At 34.6% G+C, this 23,836-nt stretch overlaps 1 protein-coding gene across 10 annotated transcripts in view; it reads right to left on the reverse strand.

Annotated features, from left to right (window-relative positions):
• Window positions 1–261: 261 nt before the first annotated feature.
• Window positions 262–23,836, reverse strand: part of LOC123511105 (SEC14-like protein 1) — a 149,739-nt gene continuing 126,164 nt past the window's right edge. For 4 of the 10 annotated variants that reach the window (XM_045266717.1, XM_045266718.1, XM_045266724.1 and 1 more), the window contains 17 exons: window positions 22,331–22,462; window positions 21,077–21,205; window positions 20,619–20,877; window positions 19,691–19,783; window positions 18,087–18,202; window positions 17,493–17,682; window positions 15,855–15,943; window positions 15,210–15,368; window positions 14,974–15,086; window positions 14,605–14,710; window positions 13,951–14,028; window positions 11,820–11,951; window positions 11,430–11,571; window positions 11,124–11,260; window positions 8,235–8,309; window positions 6,582–6,739; window positions 262–5,185 (listed from right to left, as the gene is read on the reverse strand). In XM_045266717.1, coding sequence (XP_045122652.1) covers window positions 5,089–5,185; window positions 6,582–6,739; window positions 8,235–8,309; window positions 11,124–11,260; window positions 11,430–11,571; window positions 11,820–11,951; window positions 13,951–14,028; window positions 14,605–14,710; window positions 14,974–15,086; window positions 15,210–15,368; window positions 15,855–15,943; window positions 17,493–17,682; window positions 18,087–18,202; window positions 19,691–19,783; window positions 20,619–20,877; window positions 21,077–21,205; window positions 22,331–22,462 — 2,205 coding nt within the window. In that variant the 3' untranslated portion in view covers window positions 262–5,088. The remainder of the gene's footprint in view (window positions 5,186–6,581; window positions 6,740–8,234; window positions 8,310–11,123; window positions 11,261–11,429; window positions 11,572–11,819; window positions 11,952–13,950; window positions 14,029–14,604; window positions 14,711–14,973; window positions 15,087–15,209; window positions 15,369–15,854; window positions 15,944–17,492; window positions 17,683–18,086; window positions 18,203–19,690; window positions 19,784–20,618; window positions 20,878–21,076; window positions 21,206–22,330; window positions 22,463–23,836) is intronic. The other 6 variants (XM_045266723.1, XM_045266722.1, XM_045266721.1 and 3 more) reach the window with 6 other exon arrangements.

Below are 23,836 nucleotides of genomic sequence, written 5' to 3' on the forward strand. Positions count from 1 at the left end.
TATTCTTCAATCTCTACACCATTATAGGCTTTATCTTGAGATGCCAAAATGGGCCACATTTGTTTGAATGAATCAATCACTGAAATATGTAAATGATACTGAAAGTGATTGGAGAATAAGTTCAGTTAATTTCTTCTTGTATTACCATGTCAAATTCATTATACCTATATCATCATTATGGTCATTCTGTGCATCTGTGACAGAAACTGTCTTATGTATTATGTAATTGCAGATATATTTTCATGGCTTTGATATATAATGTCACTTGGTAATATATATTTGCAGCTTTTATACAGTAACAAATAAAACAAAGATTAAACCAAATGAACAATATGCTACATTCACATCACTCACAACTTGTATTACAGTCAATGGTCACACTGTCCTCACCTACCTCAGTCAAAACATCAGTATAACATGATCCCACACCACAAAAACAGATATTTTGGAAACTCTTCTGTGTACTTATGTGTTAATAACTTGTACTAACTTGGCTCAACAATATATGTCTTTTTCTTACAAGTGAGGAGTTCAGAAAACAGTTTCCTTCTTTTCTTTGTCTTTTCAAAAATTTGCTTTATGAAAATACTTTTGAGAAATACAATTTACAATTATATTACTCAAAACATCCAAGTTGTTATATCACGCATTATCTGGATTCTTCTGAGTTCCCTAAAAGCCTCTGTCTACAATAATTTTGCACAAAATAATACAATATTGACTCTAGTTAGCTGATCCAAAAATTATACCATTATTGCTTATTCAAACTAAAATGGTTAAAAACAGCACAATGTATTCCTTAAAGAAAAAACAAAATAATGGAAACAAGTTACAGCCACCTTGATATGTTGCTTGAGTGGTGTTTGTCAACTGGTGGAAAGCATTTCCACATCTTCTATGTACCAGACTAGAAAATACTGTGGAAAGAAGATGATTGCATAGCAGCACAGAAGCAAACAGAAGAAACATTTACACATATATATATATATATATATATATATATATATATATATATATATATATATATATATATATATATATATATATATATATATATATATATATATATATATATATATATATATATATATCCTTGTTGCCCACGGCAAATCAGGGGATGTATCTGGGAAAGTCCCTCAGGCTACATACATGTATGCTGGCAAGGAATGAAGACAGATAGTGTGATTTTCATCTGCTACCACAGTGGATGAAAGATCTTTTTACTGTGCTCATCTTTGTTTTCACACTAACAAAAGTCATTTTACATATACATAATAAATATGATAAAATGTTACTAAGAAACAGAGACTGTCATCACATTCTTTGTTTCAAAATTCAATGTGATCTGAAAATAACTATTTAATAATCATAATATAAATATGCTTCTGGTTATAGCAAGACTTTAATGCAACTGAGAGGATTAGTGAGGTCATTTGAATGGACAGTTTGCTGGCTTAGTTGACTGGAAGGAATGGATGAGAATGACCTGGTGATAAATGCCAGATGTTTTGAAGTGAAAGGTAAAAGTATCCATGGGTATACTAAAAGGTGTGGGATGAAGGCCTGCAGGACCTAGAAAATATATGCTTGGAAGCATGTGGCTTGGTAGGCTGCTATAGGATGACAGAGGTTAGCCCAGTTAAACAGGAACTCCGTCCTTCAAAACAATGATGAATAATGATGATACTGATTGGCTGAAAACAAAATGCCCATCAACATATAAGACAGTATCTTCTACCGTCATGAATAAAAATACTTGGGCAATGCCTCATCAAACTCAGCACATGGATTAGATCAGGAGAGATTTTAGAAAACAATAACTAAAAGCTAAAATTGTTAACAATTGGAAGAAGCAGCATATTAAAACATTCAAGATCAATATTGTCAATTGACACAACGGCTCATGATAATTTGTAAAAATATGGTATTTGAGGAGAGGTATGTGATAACTGGAAGTATATAATACTTACTCAATCATAGCATGACCAAGTTGGATGAAGAAAAAATAAAAACCTGGTCATGATATCAGCAAATAGGAAGTTTTCTTGAAGAAAACTCAGGACAAAGCCCTTATGTGAGCCTGTGTTTTCTTTAAGCTTCTAAAAGTACTTGAGTAGTATGAAGCAAATCATATTCTTACACTACTACAGACTTGTGTGACAGGAATACTCATGTCCCTTTTTTTCATAATTATGATCTCAACATAAATATGAGCAGAACTTAAATTTGGGTTGACTGCTGCTCCAACATTCCCTGTTGCATGGTAAATTACCTACATTACCATTAGCCACAATATAAATATATTGCAGATTGACTCTTATATAGTGTATGGTTGGACTAGACTCCATGTCAACTATCAATAAGCAATAGGTAGACATTTACACATAAAATATCTATCCTCAGTCAAACACAAGCATGATCAAGTACAGACACACACTCCTTGTGAACACTAGAGGTGTGCTTCATACCTTCACATTGTGTTCTGTCTAAAGGAATTGGAGACTATGTTTCTGCTTACAAAGTAACATCTTATAACAGGTGGATCATTCCCTACCTCTACAGTACAGCACAAGCATATCATTACAATACAAAATGGACTTCAGTGCTCTACACTGGATTTTAACAGTGCTAATTTGATATATGCCTAAGTTTGTACATTAGACATGGGGATATGCACTTCTAACTGACTGTAATCAAGTGCTATTTTCTTTAGGTGATTTACTAAAGTCATCATAATTAGAACTGAAAATTAACTTATAATGACTATTTTTTTGTGTAAACAAAAGTATCAAATATGGCACAAAGGCTGGCTTGGGACAGCAAGTGGCAGGAGTGTAGTGCACTCCCCTGCACTGTAGAGGAGTGTGGCTGGACTACTTGTCACAGGGGAGGTTAAAACACAGTCATGTTTTCTCTATATCATTATTAATGAAGGCCATGATAAAAATCATGATCTTGCATATGCTAGAAATACAGTTTGATCAAGTTTACTCACATATTTATTTGATTAAGATACTGAACACAGCATATTCATGACTTTCCAACCATCATGATACTACTTCAGTAAAGTTGGTCAAAATTCCATACTCAAAGTATTTTTTTCAAAAAATCTTTGTCAGCAAAATAAGCAGTCCCTTAAATATAAAGTAAAATTTATTTAAATAATCTGATATCACTGTATAATATTTAAGTTCTATAGTAATGAAAAAAATATTGAGTTTATGTTGCAAAGAGCCCAATGTCTAATGTACATACATGTGCATCAGTCACACCTTCATTCACACAATGATAGCTTACCTAAGATGCACAAATGGGATGACCTCTGACTCCTACATGATGCTCTAAACTATTACCAACAGTTTCAAAATATATATTCAGTGTCTCTGATTTATTGATGCATAACATTTGATGCCTGTACAAATCTGGGTGCATGGAGCAGTACATTGGTGCTGTGAGTCACATGCTCTGCATGGAAGACTTTCAGAGGTTCCTCCAGCAACACCTCAGCTAAGTGGAAATTCCACGGCTCACAAAACGGGTCCTCCAACAATACATGGATATCTCCTTCATTCTGATTGTGGACTCTTCAACATATTCAACACAATTTAGGCAAAAATGGATACAAATCAGCTTAGTTTGATATTTCCAGGTGCCAAAATAACAGATGTTGCATTAGTGTAAGAGGTAAATCAGAAGGCAAACATCCATTTTACCTTCAGTGTATGATACAGATTGATGTACATATATTGTCACCTACAGTCTTCTCTATTTCTCTTCCCACTACTGTTATTTGTTCCAATTCTATTGTACCATCGTATTGAGCAAGTATCATTGCCAGAAGTTTCAGCTCTCAGAGAACAAAATACCAGGCAGAAAGACTACAGCAAGCAAGTCTTCAGCCATTATTGAAACAATACATAGTTATTAAATTATGCTTGTACCTTTAAATGTACAGAAAAGCTCAGTAGAGGTATGCTGAGAGGTGTACGGAGGGAATCTTTCTAAACACGTAGTATCATAAATAATTCTTTGTATCTCTAAAATTATATGAAGGATATATATCATCTTTTAAATGAGAACATAATGTGCAGGATTCCTGATCCAGGGAACATGCACATAGCAGCTGCTGCATAAAAGATATGTATTCACAGTACAAAGCACCATAGCTCATCCCCACTCCCTTGCCAAGAGCCAACCACCGGTACATTTCCCGATTCATACACGGGTACTTCAACCATTTTCAAGTATAAACGCTAAAATTTCCATATATATATATATATATATATATATATATATATATATATATATATATATATATATATATATATATATATATATATATATATATATACATATATATATGCTGTATAATATAGTCTTTATAAACAAAACTACTAAATCTTTCCCATTTTATATATATATATATATATATATATATATATATATATATATATATATATATATATATATATATATATATATATATATATGACAAAATAATGACTTAGAGTTCCTTTAAAAGTTCTGTTAAGTCTATTCAGTGTCTGAAAATGCTTCTGGATGGTTTTCACTGTTAAATATATAATAAAAAAGATCCACACATAATAGAATGATGCTTTTGGAAAAAGAAGCACACGTCACTTTAATGTTTGTTAAAATAACAGTGCCATGTCCAAGAGAATCATTATACCAGAGTGCAATGAATCACTTATTTCGTAATTAAATTTTGAAGATGAATATTCAAATTTCTATGGAAACCATACCATGAAGATCCTCAGGATATAAGTCACCAGAAGTTTCACAATGAAAAAAATCACATTATTTAGGCAACCATTGAATACTTAGATATACATATTAAACAGTGGGACATGTCCCTACAGGTAAACAGGTGCAGCACACACCACAGGCACTGGGCACCACGGCCACTTAACAACTAAACTTCCTGATCTGCCTGGACACCAAGTAACACAGTGCCCTGCATAATTCCAATATTTTCATGGAATTTACTCATCTAGCAACAATTCAAGGAATTCTGAGTGTTTGTGGGGATGATGTGTTCTGGCAAGAATTTGCCACAAGAAGTTAAGGTCAGCGAGACGGACACGAGGAATTTGCAGATTTGTTTGTGTTGGAGGACAGAGAAGAAAAACCACTCTGGCATGACTGAAGGCTGGTCATTGAGCCCCTGAAATAAAATAATAATTCTAATTAACTAATTCATCAACTAGTGAGCCATCTGTAGATGCCTCCTCTCATACAAATAAGCAAGAGCAAAGCTTTATTAAGTAAAGAGTCTGTGCTTGACCTCCAAAAGCAAGACTACTAAGCTGTTTCAACATAAAAATGACCTGGAATTCCTTTATAACTGAGCTATATTTGGTGCAAGTAACAAGAAATCATCCAATATATCCTTTCACTGATTCTTCATTACACATTAACATCATAATCAACAGCCACTCTTTCAATAAACACCTTCATGGACTTCAGGAAACATATCAGCACTGCAGAGTATTGCACACAGTGGAGCAGAAATTACAAGTCAAGAGTTACAAATGAGTAGAAGAATTTTGTTAAGCTAATTATGTGAAGGGATAAAAAACAAGAACAGAAGGATGTAGAGATTTTATCCACAACCAGTCTTGATAAATCTCCCAAAAATAGACATGGGAATAAAACAGACTGTTAAGCAGAGGGATTTGAGGTTCATTTACATCCCCACACATCCTGCTATTGAACCCAACCCATCATGTAGAAGCTACTGTGCATTCAATATTAATTCTTTCAGACACATCTTTGCTATGAGTTATTAGAGATGAAATTTTACCTAACATTATTAGATGTTATTGTGTCATCTGCTGAGTTGTTTGGGGTCTGCTGTGGTGTCCTCTATATCTGTGGCAGGAAGCAATGATGCTGGACCACCAAGCTCCACATCACCTTCCCTGCACAGTGTCAGGTGTCCTCAATGTGTGTATGTGGTTGAGCAATCATTCAAATGGAAGCCCACAAATTCTGGTCACAGTTTTTGTTTGCCCAAATCATTATGAGTAATAACTAATTTACAAATGAAACTGGTCTATCCAGTTACTTGCAATGAATACATCAGATTTATGAAGAGACTTGAATCCCTGATAGAGCAAGCACTTACCACTAGGCAAGACCTCAGCAATAATAGCTAGATAACTGACAAAACACTTTGTCAAAATAACACAGTGAATGATGTTCTCATTTCCTGACTGGCTTAGTCATTCTCATCACATTTCAAAATGTGTGGCAAACCTACTCAATGCTACTCAAACCATTAATACACCACATTATCCACACTGGTATAATCAAGTAAGACTTTTTTGGTGGAAATACATTATAATACACTCATACTTTAAAACAAGATGAGAATATGGGTGAGGACATATAAATAAGATTGTTACTATATTGACATGTCTTCAGGTAGCAAAGTTACTAAGACAAAGTTGATGAAACAGTAGTATAGTTAGTGACAGCATGCTTTGCCTATCAGTTAGTGTGCGACCACATAAAGCTTGAAGGATTGGTATTGTTGCTACCATTTCTTTAATTCTCACCTGTAATCAGCAGACTTGAGTGTCTCATAGTAATACATGATCTTGGCCTTGGGAGCGGTGATGGAGTCAATGATGTCCAGGGGAGAAGTGTGCTGTGTGGACTCATAATAGCGCCACTGCAGGATGTACGTACCCATGTGGGAGGTCACGTGGGAACCCTAATGTAGAAGAATCAAAGAAAAATTTACCTTAATGATGAAATTAATAGTGTGTGTGTGTGTGTGTGTGTGTGTGTGTGTGTGTGTGTGTGTGTGTGTGTGTGTGTGTGTGTGTGTGTGTGTGTGTGTGTGTGTGTGGAATAAGATTGAGTTTATTCACTATGCTTCTTATTTTCTAATTTTTTTCTTTAATAACTTAGAAAAATACAGATTTGCAATATTTCCATTCATGACTGAAAGTAAATACTTAATTCTGTGAATATATAGGTATTTGGAAAGGCTGGCAAAAAAACATTGAAAGTGATACACTGGAGAATGAATATAATCTAAGATGCAAGTTCTGGCATAACAATGATTTTTAAATTTTTTTTATTGTAGTAGAGTGATGATGTTTGGAACCACTTTCTTAACACATTGGCCTTTCCTTTCTATTCAATATATAAGTCGAGGCTCCTGATTTTTTCTAAGTTTTATCCTTAAATGCATTTTTTTTCTTTTATTGTTCCAATACTCAAATATTTGGCAATAAAATCATTGACCTCAATATAGATATTTTGTGTTTAACAGCTCAACTCAGTTTGCACATTTGAATATCATAGTTTTGGTTCCACCAAACTGTATTTTGTTGTTTTGTCAAATGGTTTCAATGTATCACTAATTTTAAACAGCTTAACTTAAATATAGCTGGCAACAATCTAACATATTAAAGTAAACCAAGAAAATGTCATAACATATCATAGGATATTTTTTTGTTCATGTACTTAATGATACATTTTCTTGTTTCCACAAAGAAAATCTGAGAAATGGAAGTGATAAATATTTCAAAATATGAAGCACAATAAAGATGAAAAATAAGAACTAATATTTACAATATAACACTCTGCATGACATTAAAAAATCAAAGAAGCTGTGTAGAAAAAGGCTGCAGCAGACATTCTTCTACAAAAATAATGTTAGTACATAATATAAAAATAAGACAAAAAAAAAAAAAAAAAAAAAAAAAAAAAAAAAAAAAAGGAAATCTTAAGAAGAAAAGCAGATGGAAAAAAAACTAGACACACTTCCAAGCAATGCCATGAGTAGAAAATCTACCAACTATATCAAATGCATGATATGTTGCATCATGCTCCAGTGCAGACTCGGCTATCTATCAGAGAGATGCAAGCCCTCGCTCACCTTCAGGTTCACAGGCATGACACTTGGACTCATAATAAATTTCCATGCTAAGCTACTTTACAAATTTATAAAGAAATAAAAATTAACTTTCTCGTAAAATGTAGTGATGAATGTGAAATTAATCAAGAAATGTTGTTGATTTTATTCTGCTTTCATAAATGCAAAGAAAGCTATGTATAATAATGCTTGCCTCAATAATTCTTTTGTTCCATAACTTTATTAAGACAGAAAAATAATTACTGGCAATGTAATTCACATCAAACAAATTTTCTGGTAAATAAATGAAAGTCCTGATAGAGATGTGGATTTAAAATCTAACCTGGATGCTCTCTCCTTCACGATAGACAGGATGCGGGTCCACACGGCTGGGTTCGTGGCCATCTCTCTCATGATACTTGGAGGAGGTAAGGGGAAAATGCAAAACAAGGAAGACACCGTGAAGAGAGACAGGATATCAGGCAAAATCAAACTATAAGTAGCCAAGCAAGACATTTACATGATGAGTCTTTAAGCTAGAAGGTAAGAAGCATTAAGTACAACAGACCCTCAATTCACAATGAGGAAAAGATGGTTCTTATATACAAATGAGCATACAAAATCAAATTCTACATATATGAGCAAGTTTCCTAAGATTTAATTCCACAAAGAAACAGATAATGTTTTACATAGTGAAAACACAACTAGGAATTATGACTGACTTCTTTATAAACAAAATGTACATAACAAAATATGTGTTAAGTGTTATAATGTTAAAAAACTTGTGATAATTCCTACAAAAAAATTTCAACTGGTGTAGGTGTAAGGAACACCTATTATGAGTAAAATGTGTCACTTTGGCTGAGACTGTTTTGAATGTTTGAGTAGCTTCCAGCAGTCACAAAATTCATATATTGTATTAAACTAAAGTCATTTGTTAATTTTGGGATGGTTTGGTGTTTGACAGTGTGGTGAAATAACATTGAGGGTCCAATGTACACGAGTAGTAAACAAGAGGAAGGGTCCTCCTTGAGTCCTGTCTCAAGCATGCTCAGTCATATGTTTCATGTTGCCCACATATCTAAAAAAAAATTCTGTGGCTCACAAGGAAGTTAGTATTGCATATTATGCCCTTACACTACAATGAAGTATAGTAAATGAGGTGACAATTTTTTTATGTCCATGCAATTCTATGATACAATAGGTAAATAAATAGCATGTATCTTGAGCAACCAATTCCTGCACGATGCTCCACTTAAAGAGTATTTAATGATAGTTAGCATGTGAAGGTTTCCAGATAAAATATGTAGATGTGATGTCTGTCATAAAATTGGTGATGTCTGCCTTGGTAAAATGAGGAGTCTTAATACAGAGTTTGGAGTGGACATTTGAGGGAATACTTATTAATAAACTGTCAGAAATAACTGTAGTGGCTAAGATTTGTGCACTTTGATTACTGAATTATAATCTTATTTATTTTTCATGTTGGCAAGGAAACTAGTTCATATGTAGCTAAGCATGCTGTCAGATGTTTCTTGAATAACTGTTCTAAGTATAATTTTGTGGCAGTCTACAACCACAAAAAATTACAATGGCTTTATGTCAGAAGTTGATATATAAATGTTGTGCCTGTTTCTCTTGCTTATTTCATAAGTAATTAGGAAACAAGTGCTGTATATTTTGTGCAATAGATAAGTCTGGACAAATGCATCTTGGGATTGGTTGATGTTGAACTGATGATAGTATGTACTTGAAAGGGGAGTGGCATCCTGAGTAATATATAAATGTCATTTATATCTACCTTGGTAATGGTTTTATCTATTATTCTTTTCCATATATCTGTCAGGCAAACTATGAAGAAAAGACACTGAGCATGCACCTATCAAGTAAACCTTGTTTGTAATTTACTCATGTAATATTTACAATAGTTGCTAATTATTTATGATGTGCATTTGTTTGATCTTTAATTAACAAAAACAAGAACAATGTCCCTATGGTAGGGAGGGGACAATCTAGTCATCTAGTCAGACACTGGAGGAATAATGTTACTGTATTCCTTGTACAATGTGGAAAATGGCTGAGAGGGGAGCAACAAAGGTACTAACTGAAAATTTCTTCCACTGTAATTTTATTCCAACAATGAGATAAGATGTAATGTAATGGCTACTTCCCTATAAAAGAGATCCCAGTCTGGTTCATCACAGATGGAAGTTAAAATTCATGACTTGCTAAATCAAATGCTGTTGTAAACTAAAACTATAGATGGGTAGTTTTATTTTGTTTCAATACTGTTACCTCCACAGTATTTGTATTTTAGGCAGTAACTAATTCAGTGTTATATCTGTCAACCCTTTCATTATTGTGAAATAAATCCTGACAACCAAGTGCACATAGCCACTTTCTCATTTCATGTGGTCCATTCCTGCTTTATGGCATGCCTTACTCTTGTTCTGTGACTGACACTACCATCACAAACTACACAGGAAAAGGCTCATATGAAAATACTGAGGAAAAGCTGGAGGGTCTGATTCACATACAAACAATTCTACAAGTAATAAAGAAACCCTGGAGTAGTAATTGAATAGTAATGTGTAAAGGACAATCATGAATGGGCTGCAAAAGTATCTACAAGGCCCTTAATATAATGCAAAACAGCACAGAAACAGACAGATTTCAGAAAGGTCTACTTCTTATAATCAAAATCACAGTATTCTACAAGCACAAAACAGTTTGTGACAAATAACCCACAAAGACTCTAATGAGAGATCTCTAGCTTGGCTGAGAATGAGGCCACGACCCCACTCACTGTATGCCAAACATACTTACCCGCAGAAATGTGAGTGCTTGAACTTTTTATGAAAGGAATTAAGATGCTGGCCTCTAAATTTATGGCCTTATTTACTCCAATTAGCTTCTGTGCATCTATGTGCTGTAGTATTCAAGTTTTAAATAATATTTGGGCATTATATAACTATCTAAAATTTCTGCCATGATATATTCTGGCAGTTACTGTTTTATAATAATCAATCCTCTTCATATCATTTATGCCACCTTGCACTTTGCAGAAATCTATGATGATTTTGCAAAGATGAGCTTTTAATGTTATCACAAAGAAGAATTTCTTTATTATGATCATTCAGAGGATGGCATAAATGCACTGAAATAGGACTTAAAAATCCATCACACAGGTAATCCCTCCCTGTAACAAACTCTTCCCCTGAAGCACACCAACCTGGATGCTTTCTCCATCATGGCAGATCAGCTGTGGCTCAACACGGAAATATTCATGACCTTCCCGCCAGCCTTTCTCTATGACAGAGCGATGCAGATCATCACTGCCCATCACAGCATCAATTACTCCCATGGCTCCTGCAAAGAATGAGCATCATTTGCACCTTCCAAAGCAATTTCAATTATGCCCAGAGCTATTTTGAAAACTGGAAATAATGTTAAATTTGATTGATTTTCATTACATTTTTATTATATTCTATACTTTCCAGCACCAGCATTGTGAAGTCTGAGCAGAAAGGCTCCTCACCAGTAGGAGACTGAGGCTCAGGACGATGAGTGATGGGCACTTTGGTTCTCAGGACAGAGAAGGAAACATCATTCTTCATAACATCAAAGTCCCAGCAAATGACTGATCCTGCCTCCTCTATGAGCAGCACCATTTCATGTACCTGTGATGAATGAAAGTTTTGTCAGATTTACCATTGTACAATGAGAAAGAATATCTATTTGATTACCTATCTATTGATTTGATTTAGAGACTTGCCAGCATGTAATAGGAAAAACATTGGAAATAAGACTACCATGTATCTACATGATGCAGATTCAATATAAAAACACTAAACAAATAATAAAGATGAAAAATTACATCAGTCACTGCATATGTACAAAATTAATTGAAGCTGATTGAAGCACCTACCTGACCCCTTCCCAGTGAGACAGAACGATAAATTGACTGGTCAGACATAGGCAGGTGCTGGCGGGCTGCATCCATCTCTTCTCCCGGCAGATACATGCTCTTTGGCACCAAACCGGCCTCATGCACCACAGTCTGCACAACACAAAACACATGCTCAGCTTCTGACATGAACTCAAGAGAGTGCAGAAGTCTAGGCATGACACAGCATTAAAAAAAATATGTCAGAAAAGTCAGATAAAATAAAGATTTGAAAGGTTCAGTGACGTAACAAAAAATGAGAAATATAAAATGAAGTCTGAAACTTGGGTTTACAAATGTATGCAGAAGTAATATGACATAGCACAATGAATCCTTTGCACTCAAAGCCCTTTAGTATACAATAGGCTATCCACAAACTCATACAAGTACAAAATAGAATTATAACTTTATAAAGCATAACAGTAAAAGGTTTTCTGACTTGGTTGTTGGATATTGAAATTAAATCATGATGAAAACGTTTTCATTAACACAACACAAGTCATGGAGTGAAGTTGTGTTTCAGGGAATGCTGTCAGACTAACACTGATAAAAATATCAGTATGTTAAATAAATTAGTTAAAATTATATTGCCAATAAATAAATAAATAAAACTACTTGTTGAGGAATCAGAAATATTACTTTTCTTTTTGACAATTTACTTAATAGATGCACACGTAAAAGTTAAAGTGAGTGAGTAAGGTGAAAATTCAAAAAGCAATCAATACTTTGTGTGTACTACTCAAGACATGCAATCCTAAATTATGAATTAAAAATCAATACAAATGATACAATTAAAACAACAAATTATTAAAACTCAAGTACATATTAATACTGCAGAAAATTAATTATATAATACAATTATTACATTAAGATTCTCTATGAATATAAAACAGCTGTGAGTAATTAATATGATGGCTTGGTAGCTAATGAGGAAGCCCTGTCTATCTTGAATACTGCAATGTAAACAGAACTTTGTATAAGAAGAAACAAATTGAAATAAGTGAAGTAGTGACTAGCAGTGCACTAGTTGTAAGTGCCTGAGTGATGTACTGTTCCAGCTGAGGCACAGAGAGTGGAAACAGTTAGTTGTGCAGCTGCACTAAAATATTAATTGCATTATCACACAAATCACTAGACTTTGTATTTGTTTAATTCTGACATATGAAAACAATCAACTTTTTTTTTGTAATGAACCTTATGAAGGAAGCTTGCATGAGGTGGCTGGCTACTTTCTTATTGCACCCAACATAGCACCTAACAGTCACTAATCTGACTAGCTTATCTTATCTTGGTAATAACTGCACCCTTCAATAGCCACAATAAATGTTAACACTCAAGGTATGTATCTTCTTTGTGGAATATGAATATGACTTACATCTTATGTGCAAAGCTGCATGGCAACCTATCCAGATATATATTAGAGAGATATTGTTAGTCTTGAACAATTATAACTTAACATTATACAATACAAACATGTTTGTTTCATTAATGAGGTTATAAGTGAGTGAGGAAACAAGCTAAACTATGACTGAGTAGCACAGACACAGTTCACTGTGTGTTGATAACAAACAGCCAAAGTGCAAGATGGTCCTTTTCTGAGGCAATTTGACAAAACATTAGCAATACCTATGATTGGAATGAATGCAAGGAAAACCATAATAACTTTCCTTTTCATTAATCAAATATGCCTCATGCTGGATTCTGCCAATGAATTGCTTTGTGTTATATCTTAACTATGCACAGAATGGTTGAAACCTAGATATCTTGAGCCCACCATGATTATACACAAGTTAAAGAGCTTAAAATGCCTTAAAGGTAAACAGTCTGAACAAATTTATTTTTTGCAAATAAAAACAAGCAATCAGTTAACATTGCTCATTAGATGACCAGTTGTACCTTCTTGTTAGCAAAAAATTCCTCCACATTTGTAAAATTTCAACTGAAACTAGGAAGGTATTTTCTGCTATGAATTGAAAAGATAAACTGGTCCAGAAAAAAAAAAAAAAAAAAAAAAAACTATATGTGGAATCCTTAGTTATGGCCAAGGGTGTTTTCAAGACAAGATCTAGAGATCAACACTTATCAGATTCTAAAATTCAGACAATTCTCTTACGCTACACTCCAGCTCGTGCGGGAGCGTGACAGTATACAAGGCCTCGGGGACGGGACCCAGGACAGACTGAGTGTCCAGCTGGGGCCAAAAACGCCAACCAACCAAAACAGAGAAGGAAAGACAAGACAAGATGAATCCAGAGAGAAGAAAGAAAATAGGTGGAATTTGTTGTAGCAACAAATTCCTGCTTAAGCCAACAGATTCTTAGGTAGATAACACAAAAGATGATTTTACTGTAACAGAACTGCAGTATAGAGCAAAAAAAAAAAAAAAAAACACAAAAATTGATTTAGAAAAATGCCATGCCATTTTACATATTTCAAGATTATTGTACTTTATGTAAAACAGTTGATTACCGATATATATATATATATATATATATATATATATATATATATATATATATATATATATATATATATATATATTCAATTAACTGTTTTATTACCATGACATTCAATTTAATCAATGCAACAATCTTATGTTACTAGTATATGTTCATCTTTATATATTTGTTTTCTTCCCAAACACTACTTTAAGTGAAGTCTACAATAATTTTAGGGACATTTCTACCATAATATGAATGAAAAAATAATAAACAGTGGCAATGTGGTGTAATTACTGCCTGGGATGTAAATCTGAGCTGTGGCTTACCTTACACTCTCCTCCAAGGATGTGGGGAATATTCTCCTTGGGCATGTAGTCTATTAGGCCACCAGGCCCTTGGTAGTCATTCCCACCATAGAATAAGAATTTTGATCTGCAGAGAAGTGTCTTGATTTCAATATTTCCTTCTAATTCTAATTTACACTAAAGCTAATAATTACTTTATTGAAACTCCCATTGCCAATGAAAACTTCCCTTTCCTATCCCCAGATTGTCTTGTGTAATGAAAATATTTACGGCTTAATTTCTAGAGATGAATAGGTTCTCTATCTATGAGTACATGAAAAGGTCACTAAATCTTGATCACATAATTATATCATATAGACATTCCTGCTGTCTTCCTGTACATGTGCCCACCTTGTGGTTTCGTCAATGAAGGTGGAGACAAGCGTCCATAGGATGGGGAACACTCTTGGTGCTCGGATGATAAGGACACAGCTCATGGTCTCAGGATAGTTGGCTTCCACTATCTGTTGGGGAAAGTAAAGGAAATGATGGATTAATGAATGGCATGATGTTCTCTTCTGACTGCTTCAGAGTAATGATAATGTTAACTATGATAATGAGTTACCAAAACATTCATATCCACTTACCTCAATAATCTTGAGCAGTGTGCGGATGCCCGGCCTCCACAGATGGCGCATGTTGAGGCCCTCCAGGTCCACCAGCAGTGTCCAGGTGGTGATGGGGCGTCCATAGGTCGATGTTGCTTCCTCTGTTAGTCGCAGGCCTTCCTCACAGATATGCAGGGTCTGGGTGCAAGGGGGAGATTCATGGTATGGATTCAACTGGTTCAAATGGTCATACTTTTAAGTCTTGAAAAATGGGAGGCTTCTTCTATTACTTTAATTCATATTAACTAAAAATTGTATAACCTAGATACTTTTAGATAGATAATTTTACTAGACACAAAAAGTAGTTCACTGATTTTAAGACAGCATTTGACTAATTAAGTAAAATCATATAGTTACAACCTTTAGATAAAAGTATAAGACAGCCACCACATTCAGTAACATGCATATATGTATATTGTTCAATGTAATATGATAGCCAGCACAAATAATATGTTTTTCCCTGATATTAGAAACCATAAGAGAAATGCAATAAAGGTTGACCACAACAAGTTTATTTATAATGGAATTATAATATGTAACTTATAAAACTTATGGAGCTGAAATACATCAGAAAAATTTATCTGCAGATGGTGATTATTATGAGTGTGGTGATGGTGGACTTACATGCTTCAGGAGTCCTTCTTCCCCAACACTCTTTACAAGACCCTTCACGTCCATCTGACCGAGACGCAACAAGTACAGTGGTCGACACTCTGTGGACAAGAGGATTACTTTTCACTGCCAGTGTTGCTGCTCATGCTGTGACTATGAGTGAATTGCAATCTAAATATGATTTTCATCCATCTCCTCTTCCATATACACACACACACACACACACACACACACACATATATATATATATATATATATATATATATATATATATATATATATATATATATATATATATATATATATACAGGCAACCCCTGTTTAACGAAGGTTCACACAACGAAATTTCGCTATAACGAAGGTTCCATTTTAATACCATCTGCTCGTTTAACGAACGCCAAACTCGCTTTAACGAAGTTTTATCCAGGTAATTTTTTTCCAAATTTGAAAGCCCCACTGTATCATGCAAGCTGACAGGCTTTTGAATACATCAGGAGCTGCTGGTACTAAGGCCTGCCTCAGGAGAAATCCTGAGACACCTATAGAATAAAGATCAAGATCAAGCCTCTCGTGGACAACACAGGCTCTGCCGATACAAAGGCCTGACTCAGAAGAAATTCTGTGTCACCTGTAGCATCAAGATCAAGATCAAGATCACACGCACCACTCACTGCCCAGTCAAAACATAACAGCGTCACCAGCAGCTCATCTTCCTTAGTTCAACTTACCACCAAAACACCCTGCAATGTGGCCTAACGTTCCTAAGAAGACCAGGAAGTGTCTTACTCTCGAAGTGAAGCTGGGTATTATTCACAGACAAGAGAGAGGCCAGAAAACTAATAACATTGCTTCCCACCATGGCTTGACTCCATCTACTGTCTACTATTTTCAAGTCAAGATACTCTATTAAGAAGGCTAGTGAGACCTCATCTTCCTTGCAAGCTAAAAGAACCACCAGAACTTGTGACTCTACAATGGATAAAATGGAAAGCCTTGTGGAAATGTGGTACATAAGTTTTGTATGCAGTACCATGATGCGCACTTTGTTTACATTCCACAGGTTGCCGGTTAGTGTATTTCCTGTTTCACTCTCCCTCCCTTCATAAAGTTAAGATCATCAACATTATAAAGTTACGTACATACATACATTAGTGTACATTATAATGACTTAAATTAAACTACCTAAATGTTTAACTTCATAATTTTTACTTTCATTAAACCTTTTACTGTATTATGATGCACTCTCACTTTGCTTATTCTCAATGGAGGTTATACTTGTTATAATCGGTTCGCTTAACGAAGTTTCGCTTAACGAAGTGTTTTTAGGAACGTAACCCCTTCGTTAAACGGGGGTTGCCTATATATATATATATATATATATATATATATATATATATATATATATATATATATATATATATATATATAAAACTGCATCCAGAAATTTGGATCAATCTCAAATTTAGAAATTTTCCATTTGATGTATTTTGATATTTCTATTTATTCATCTATATATAATTACATTTTCACTCGCGAACCCAGCAATTTACGAACAAATGTGATAACCCTGTGATACTTCCACAAACGATATGATCAGTCCTCAGTCTTGTCTCCAGGTTGGCACTTGTCCCCATCCGTGGTTGTACTCACCCTTATCGTAGTAGTGCCATCCCCCAGGGAAGTAGTCTTGAATAACAGATGGTACTTGGTATTCATTCATCATCTTATCCACCTGGTTCTTCTTGCGCCAGATGAGTGAATGACTCAGCATTTCTCGTGCCTTCTCAATATTGAAGTCTCGTGCTCGAAGGAATCTCAGCAAACATGTGTCACTGGGGACCTGCAAGAGGGCAGCAGCAGTGTAATTGAATGCATACTTTAGGCTGTCTTCAGTATGCAAATACAGTGATTTTTCATTTGAATGTGCCAGTACAGTGGTCTTTTATTCCATTAATGGGTGCAACAACTTAGAAGAGCAAATTCCCACAAATATTGCTCTGTACACATAAGCTAGTCATATTTACTTGAAATTGGACCTACAAGACTACAAAAATTAGAAACACTTATTAACAGTAGGTAAAATGTATATATACATCACTATCTTGCAATAAAAAAATCCTCTCACAAAAATTTGTATATATTAGTATATTCAGCACAAATTTCACATTTCTGCTTCTATGGCTTTCAACTTTAAGAAGTTGTGTAAATAATTAAAAGTATTACCCATAAATCATCCAGTCTTACCTTTCCTTTCTGAAGTTCAGCAACCCACTTTTTCAGCTGTATTAATCTAGATTCTTGCAATGGTGTCAAGTCTCCTAAACATCTCTTAATATAGTCAGCATCCAACTTGTTGTTTTCTGTAAGAATAAAAGTATTGACATCCCATCAAAATCATGCATTTTTTGTATATGTAACACCAATACACTTTATTCAGTAATTTCAAAATATTCAGTATAACATTTTTTTTTTTTTTTTTCAGGTACGATGCATTTTCTCCCCAGCAACTGGTTCCATAATGAACATTGCAGTATGTCTTCTGTATGCAAGTATTTAAAACATGGCATGTACCATATCCTTGTTAAGTGTACCCAAAGCTTAACCTGCCCCAAGGCACAAAGCTTCAGAGCCTGAGGCCTGTGGTCATGAATGTTATGTACCAACATGGAAGGAGAGGAACAATGGCTTTTAAAGTTGTACTTTACTAAATGAAGACGTCATATGTATTAAAAATAAAAATGCTAAAAATAAAAATGAATATTTTGCCATTCTTTAGTTTTGACAATTTTTCTACAAGGTGCCAATTCACAAAGATTCCAACACCAAAGAATTTAGAGAAGAGAGGCAAATATGTTTCAGAGCAGCAACAGCAACAATGTGAGAGTGGGATGAGAGCTGCATGTTAGTGTGTGGTGTTGTGGGAATGAGAAAATCAGACTGAAACACAACAAAAGCTCACATAAAAGTTAATAAGCTGAGCAATTATATGTTAGTTAGGAATCACTGAGTTGGTCATGTTTGTGTTACATGTTGGACAAAATACATGCACATGTTAATCTGAATTAATGATCACATTTCATGACCATAAGTTCTATGCTATATTTTCATGTCACACATATTAGATGTGATGTAAATTTCTCTTTTCTCAATATTCACTTAAACTTGACTGAATTTTTACAAACCTTAACATGACACAGACCTTTGTATTATCATTATTTGAATAATCAATCAAATTATCTTTGCTCATCAGCACAAATCATTAAAAATAGTATAAAAGGCAATCAGTATGTAGACACATCAAGTCCAAAGAATCAAGCCTCCATCAGCCTACAGGTCATCTCATGAGGTACAGTAGTTATAATGATGGGAAGCATTGGGTCAAGTCTCGGATCCCAAGAAGCCAATGATAAGTAGAGATGGGCATGGTGTCAGCAAAACAGGCAATTTACATTATATTCATAAGATTAGTTTTGCACAAGGAAGAAAAAATTAGATACTTTGTTATTACAATATTTTATGAAGAGGAATGTAGTGGATATCATAATGCTAATAAGATGGTAGAGATAAGTGTTTGTGGCACCAACTGGGATAAAGTGGAGGCAATTCTACTGAAGCTGTTACCTCAGTGCTCATTACCGGGAGTGTGTTGCGCATATAGCTCCTCTCTATACTTTGAACTATACCAATATCTGGACCATAATAGATATTGTAGCTTAAAGTACAGAGTATTTAAAATTACAAGTATCTATAGGGTTGAGCTAAATCTGTACCACAAAGTGATTACTATAATTTGCCATTTTACTGTGTCACAAGCCTTTGCTAAATGACAATATTTGTTCATCAAATACCCCTGTCAACGCGGCCATTATCCACCTCCTCGGCCACCAGGCTATCGTGACACCTCTTATTGTACTCATTGTTGTTGGCCAACATATCACCACCTGAAATTTAGCCAAAAAACATGAGCACCTGAAAATTCTAAAGTGGCTAGCACAACTTGTGATATATGATGGAAGTGAGCATGAGCATGATGCTCAAAACTGTATTCTGTACATTTAGAAAACAGAGCATTCTTCAGGGAAGCATCGGTAGTGAAGTGTTGTGAAGGAAATCTCTAGAAGACCCTTCTATAATGTTTGTGATTTATATACAATATTAACAAGTGAGTTTCTAGAAAGTAATATGTGCTCTACTTTTCTTGGAGATATGAATGAAAACTCTTTGAATGTTTTGTATTCAATAATAATAACAATAATAGTAACAATAATAATGATGATAATAATAATAATAATAATAATAATAATAATAATAATAAAAGATAAAGAAGCAATAATTAATAACTACGTACTAACAATATTTTCTTAATAATTTATTTACATTTATAATCTAGAAATAGAAATTAGTCAGATTTGGACAAAAATCTATCCATAAAAATGTTGAAATGCATTACTGTAATAGAAAAATGTAAAATGAGGTTATTTTTTAATATAGTACATACATAGCTCAAAGTGCATTTAATTAAGTTTTTGGATGTATTTGTTTTTATTAACACATTTCAATGAAAAATTGTTGAACTTGAAAAAGAAACATTATATTAATTAAAAAAAAAAAAAAAAAAAAAAAAAAAAACTACATCTAACTTTCAAGAGATTAGGCTCTCTCTCAGAGAAACAATGTGCAAAGACTAAATAGGTTGAATAGTAGACTCATATTTCAGAGCAGGGAACACTGTACCAGTGTGAAGCAGCAACAGCATAAGTGCCTTGCTACACTCACCATCATTGAGGGTGACAGCATCCATGCTGAGAATGTTGGTGGCAGATGCCCCAAGCTGGAGTTCCCGGGATCCTGTGGATGGTGTACTGCTGGTGCGGTCACGCTTTTCAGTCTCCTCAGAGCTGCTCTCTACTTCACTTTCCACCTTGTTGTTCTCCTCATCCTCGGTCTGCTCTGGCTGTGGCTCCACCCACCTTGGGATGTGTGTTACTCCTTCCTTCTTCAGCTCCGTTATGAAGTGTTCAATTATTTCTTTACCCTGTGAGTGATCAGCCACTTTGTATACCCTAACACTTCTCTTTTTTGGTGTAAAATAATATTCAAAGAAAAAATGCACATCAGCAACAGTACTATGTACTTTCTGAATAGAATGTACAGTACATATATTACTAATATTAAAGAATAAATTATGTATGGTTTTACACAACCTTTGGACACAATCTATTTGAAGGACTCACCTTTGAGATGTTCTGAGAGTATTGCTTCATGGCGATCTTCTCCACTGTGCTCTCAAACCCAAAGAAAGATTTGATGTCAAGACTTGCAGTCTGCTCAAAGCATGTCCATTCACTGTTCTCTGGATGGACCTGGTAGGTGTAGGAGAAGGTTACCTGGCTGATTGTGTGACTAATTCAAGGTGCCACAACAATAGGAGGGAAAGTTGTGACACTGGCAGCTAATACTAAGACATGACCTTATCTTTACCTCTGTTGTCCATTAAATTATATTAACATAGTCTTGTGCTGCCAGTAAAATATACTACCTATTATTAAAGAATTTACAGGATATATATTTTTTTCTCTCTCCCTACAAACTGTTCATAATTTTATACAATATGTCCTAAGGATCTCACCAACATCATTCCCCACAGATCTTTGAACCATGTCTCTCTGTCTTATTAACTCAGCTATGTCAAAGAGAATTTTTTTATTTCATAATATATTTTGCTTTCTTTTCATACTATTCAGCTTTCCACATTCTTTTACATTATCTCCCTTTCTTCATTACATTTACTAATTTCTTTTATTTCTGACACAATTCTCATCCTTCCATTTCTTATTCTCACATGCTTCCCTTTCTTATATTTGTATATGATGTTATGCTAATCAGCTTTCCTAACCTTTTTTTGTGCTTGATTCTTTTCTCTTAATCATTATTTCTGAAACATTCTCAGAGAGAGAGAGAGAGAGAGAGAGAGAGAGAGAGAGAGAGAGAGAGAGAAATATCTTAGGGATCAGAGGCAGCAGTAGCAGCAGCAGCAAGAAGGGCATGATAATTATACTCAAGACTTTGAATAATTGATTGTTGGCTCATTAGTGATTCAGCAAAGCCAGGCTGTTTGTTGGTATAATTGAATCTCTCATTTCACGAACCAGATTGTAATTTTTTTTTTTTTTTAAGTTTCCTCTTTTTTTATTTGCCTACTCTTTAATTTGGATAATTTTTTTTTTAACATTTTCTTATCTTTTCTTCCTTTGATTCTGGTGTTTTCATTTTCCAATTTTTCTTTTTGTTCTAGTTTTCTTTATTTCTTCCTTTTTTCTATGATTCTGGTGCATTTCTGTTTTCCTCTCTTTCAAGATTTCATTTTTGGTATATTTTTTCTGTTTCTTGTTCTTGTTTCCTTCCCTCTTTCTAACGAGTTTCTAATGGATGGTTGCTTTTATAATATTTCAATACAAACAGAAAATTAGGACAGTGAGATGACTTACCGAGTAGGTGCAGTGCTCCTTGATCACCACCCTGGAGGAGAAGCTCTCGTTGTAGGCGTCGATCTTGAGCGTTCTGTTGCGTCTGTCTAAGGTGTTGGTCTGGATGAAGTGAATGAACTCCACCCCCATGATCTGCAATGAACAAGGGTTTAGTTCTCTCTCTCTCTCTCTCTCTCTCTCTCTCTAATTCCGAGTATATTAACGTAGTCTTTATCATAAGTATTCACATTTCTCTTATCACGATTACTACTATTGCTATCACTACTTCTACAACACTTTTACTGAAATCCACAAATGTCTATCATCAACATCCTTGTCACTTTCATTCTTGCACCACTGGTTACATGCCAGTCTCTTATCATGATTATATATAAATAAATAAGTATGCTGACCTTGCTTACCTCCACAGTAACAACACAAAGTTCTGAATCCTTACAAAACAAACAGGCTTTGAAACCTTAGTAAAGATGATTTGCTTGCATGGTCAAGGATTGGGACATCAGCTTCGCGTCTGTTTCTCAATCAAAAGCAGAACAACGCGTTCCTTCCCTTGCCTCTCCTTTTCCTTTCCTTTCTTCTACTCTCCCTCCCTTCCTCCCTCCAAATCCCACTCAATTGTCCACCACATCAAAGACATTATATATATATATATATATATATATATATATATATATATATATATATATATATATATATATAAAAGAGAAAATAGAAAAATCCACGCACGAGCTTATTTTTAGAATCTCTCAGTACACTATTCATTAAAAAAAATAGAAAATAAAGGAAAGAATGTCCAATAAAAAGAAAAAAAAGAAAAAAAAAAAAAACGGATAAAACTTCGAATAACAGTAGAACAAAAGGTAACCAACACAATGGCATGATGTCCGTCAATAGTCGAGTAAGAAGACATTTAGACATTCAACTTCCACAGCAGCGTTTATGTCTATAGCGCCTTTCTCTCAATAGTAAGCCCACTCTATCTCTGATCTACTGAGAACCTACGTATGAACGATATATATGTATGTTTTTTTTTTTTATCACATTAGATAGTCAGGTTAGATGACATGAGGCGGAGAGAAAATATAAAAAAAAGAAGTACATGCAGAAACTCTCTCTCTCTCTCTCTCTCTCTCTCTCTCTCTCACACCAACAGTTACAACACAAAGAGCTCAAGAGTCTTAAGGGATTATGAGAACTATACCGATTTTTGTTTCTTTTGCGAGACGACGACACGAGCAAGGGGGTTCAATGGAAGAGGAGAAGGAGGAGGAGGCAGGAATGAAATAGAGGAAATGAAGGGAGATGGAGAAAAAAGAACAATGAGAGTGAAGATGAAGGAGGGTTGAGATTAGGAAAGGGAGATGAGGAATGAAAGAGGCGTACACGAGAAGGAGAGAGGAGAGGAACAAAAGCGAGAAGAATGAGAAGGAATGACTGTAACAAAAAGAAAAAAAAAAGAAGGGGGAACTGCTTGAAATGGATAGAAACAAAGCGGGAAAGGAGGAG

This window comes from Portunus trituberculatus, chromosome 31, assembly GCF_017591435.1.
Source record: "Portunus trituberculatus isolate SZX2019 chromosome 31, ASM1759143v1, whole genome shotgun sequence".
In the NCBI taxonomy this organism is placed as follows: Eukaryota; Metazoa; Arthropoda; class Malacostraca; order Decapoda; family Portunidae; genus Portunus; species Portunus trituberculatus.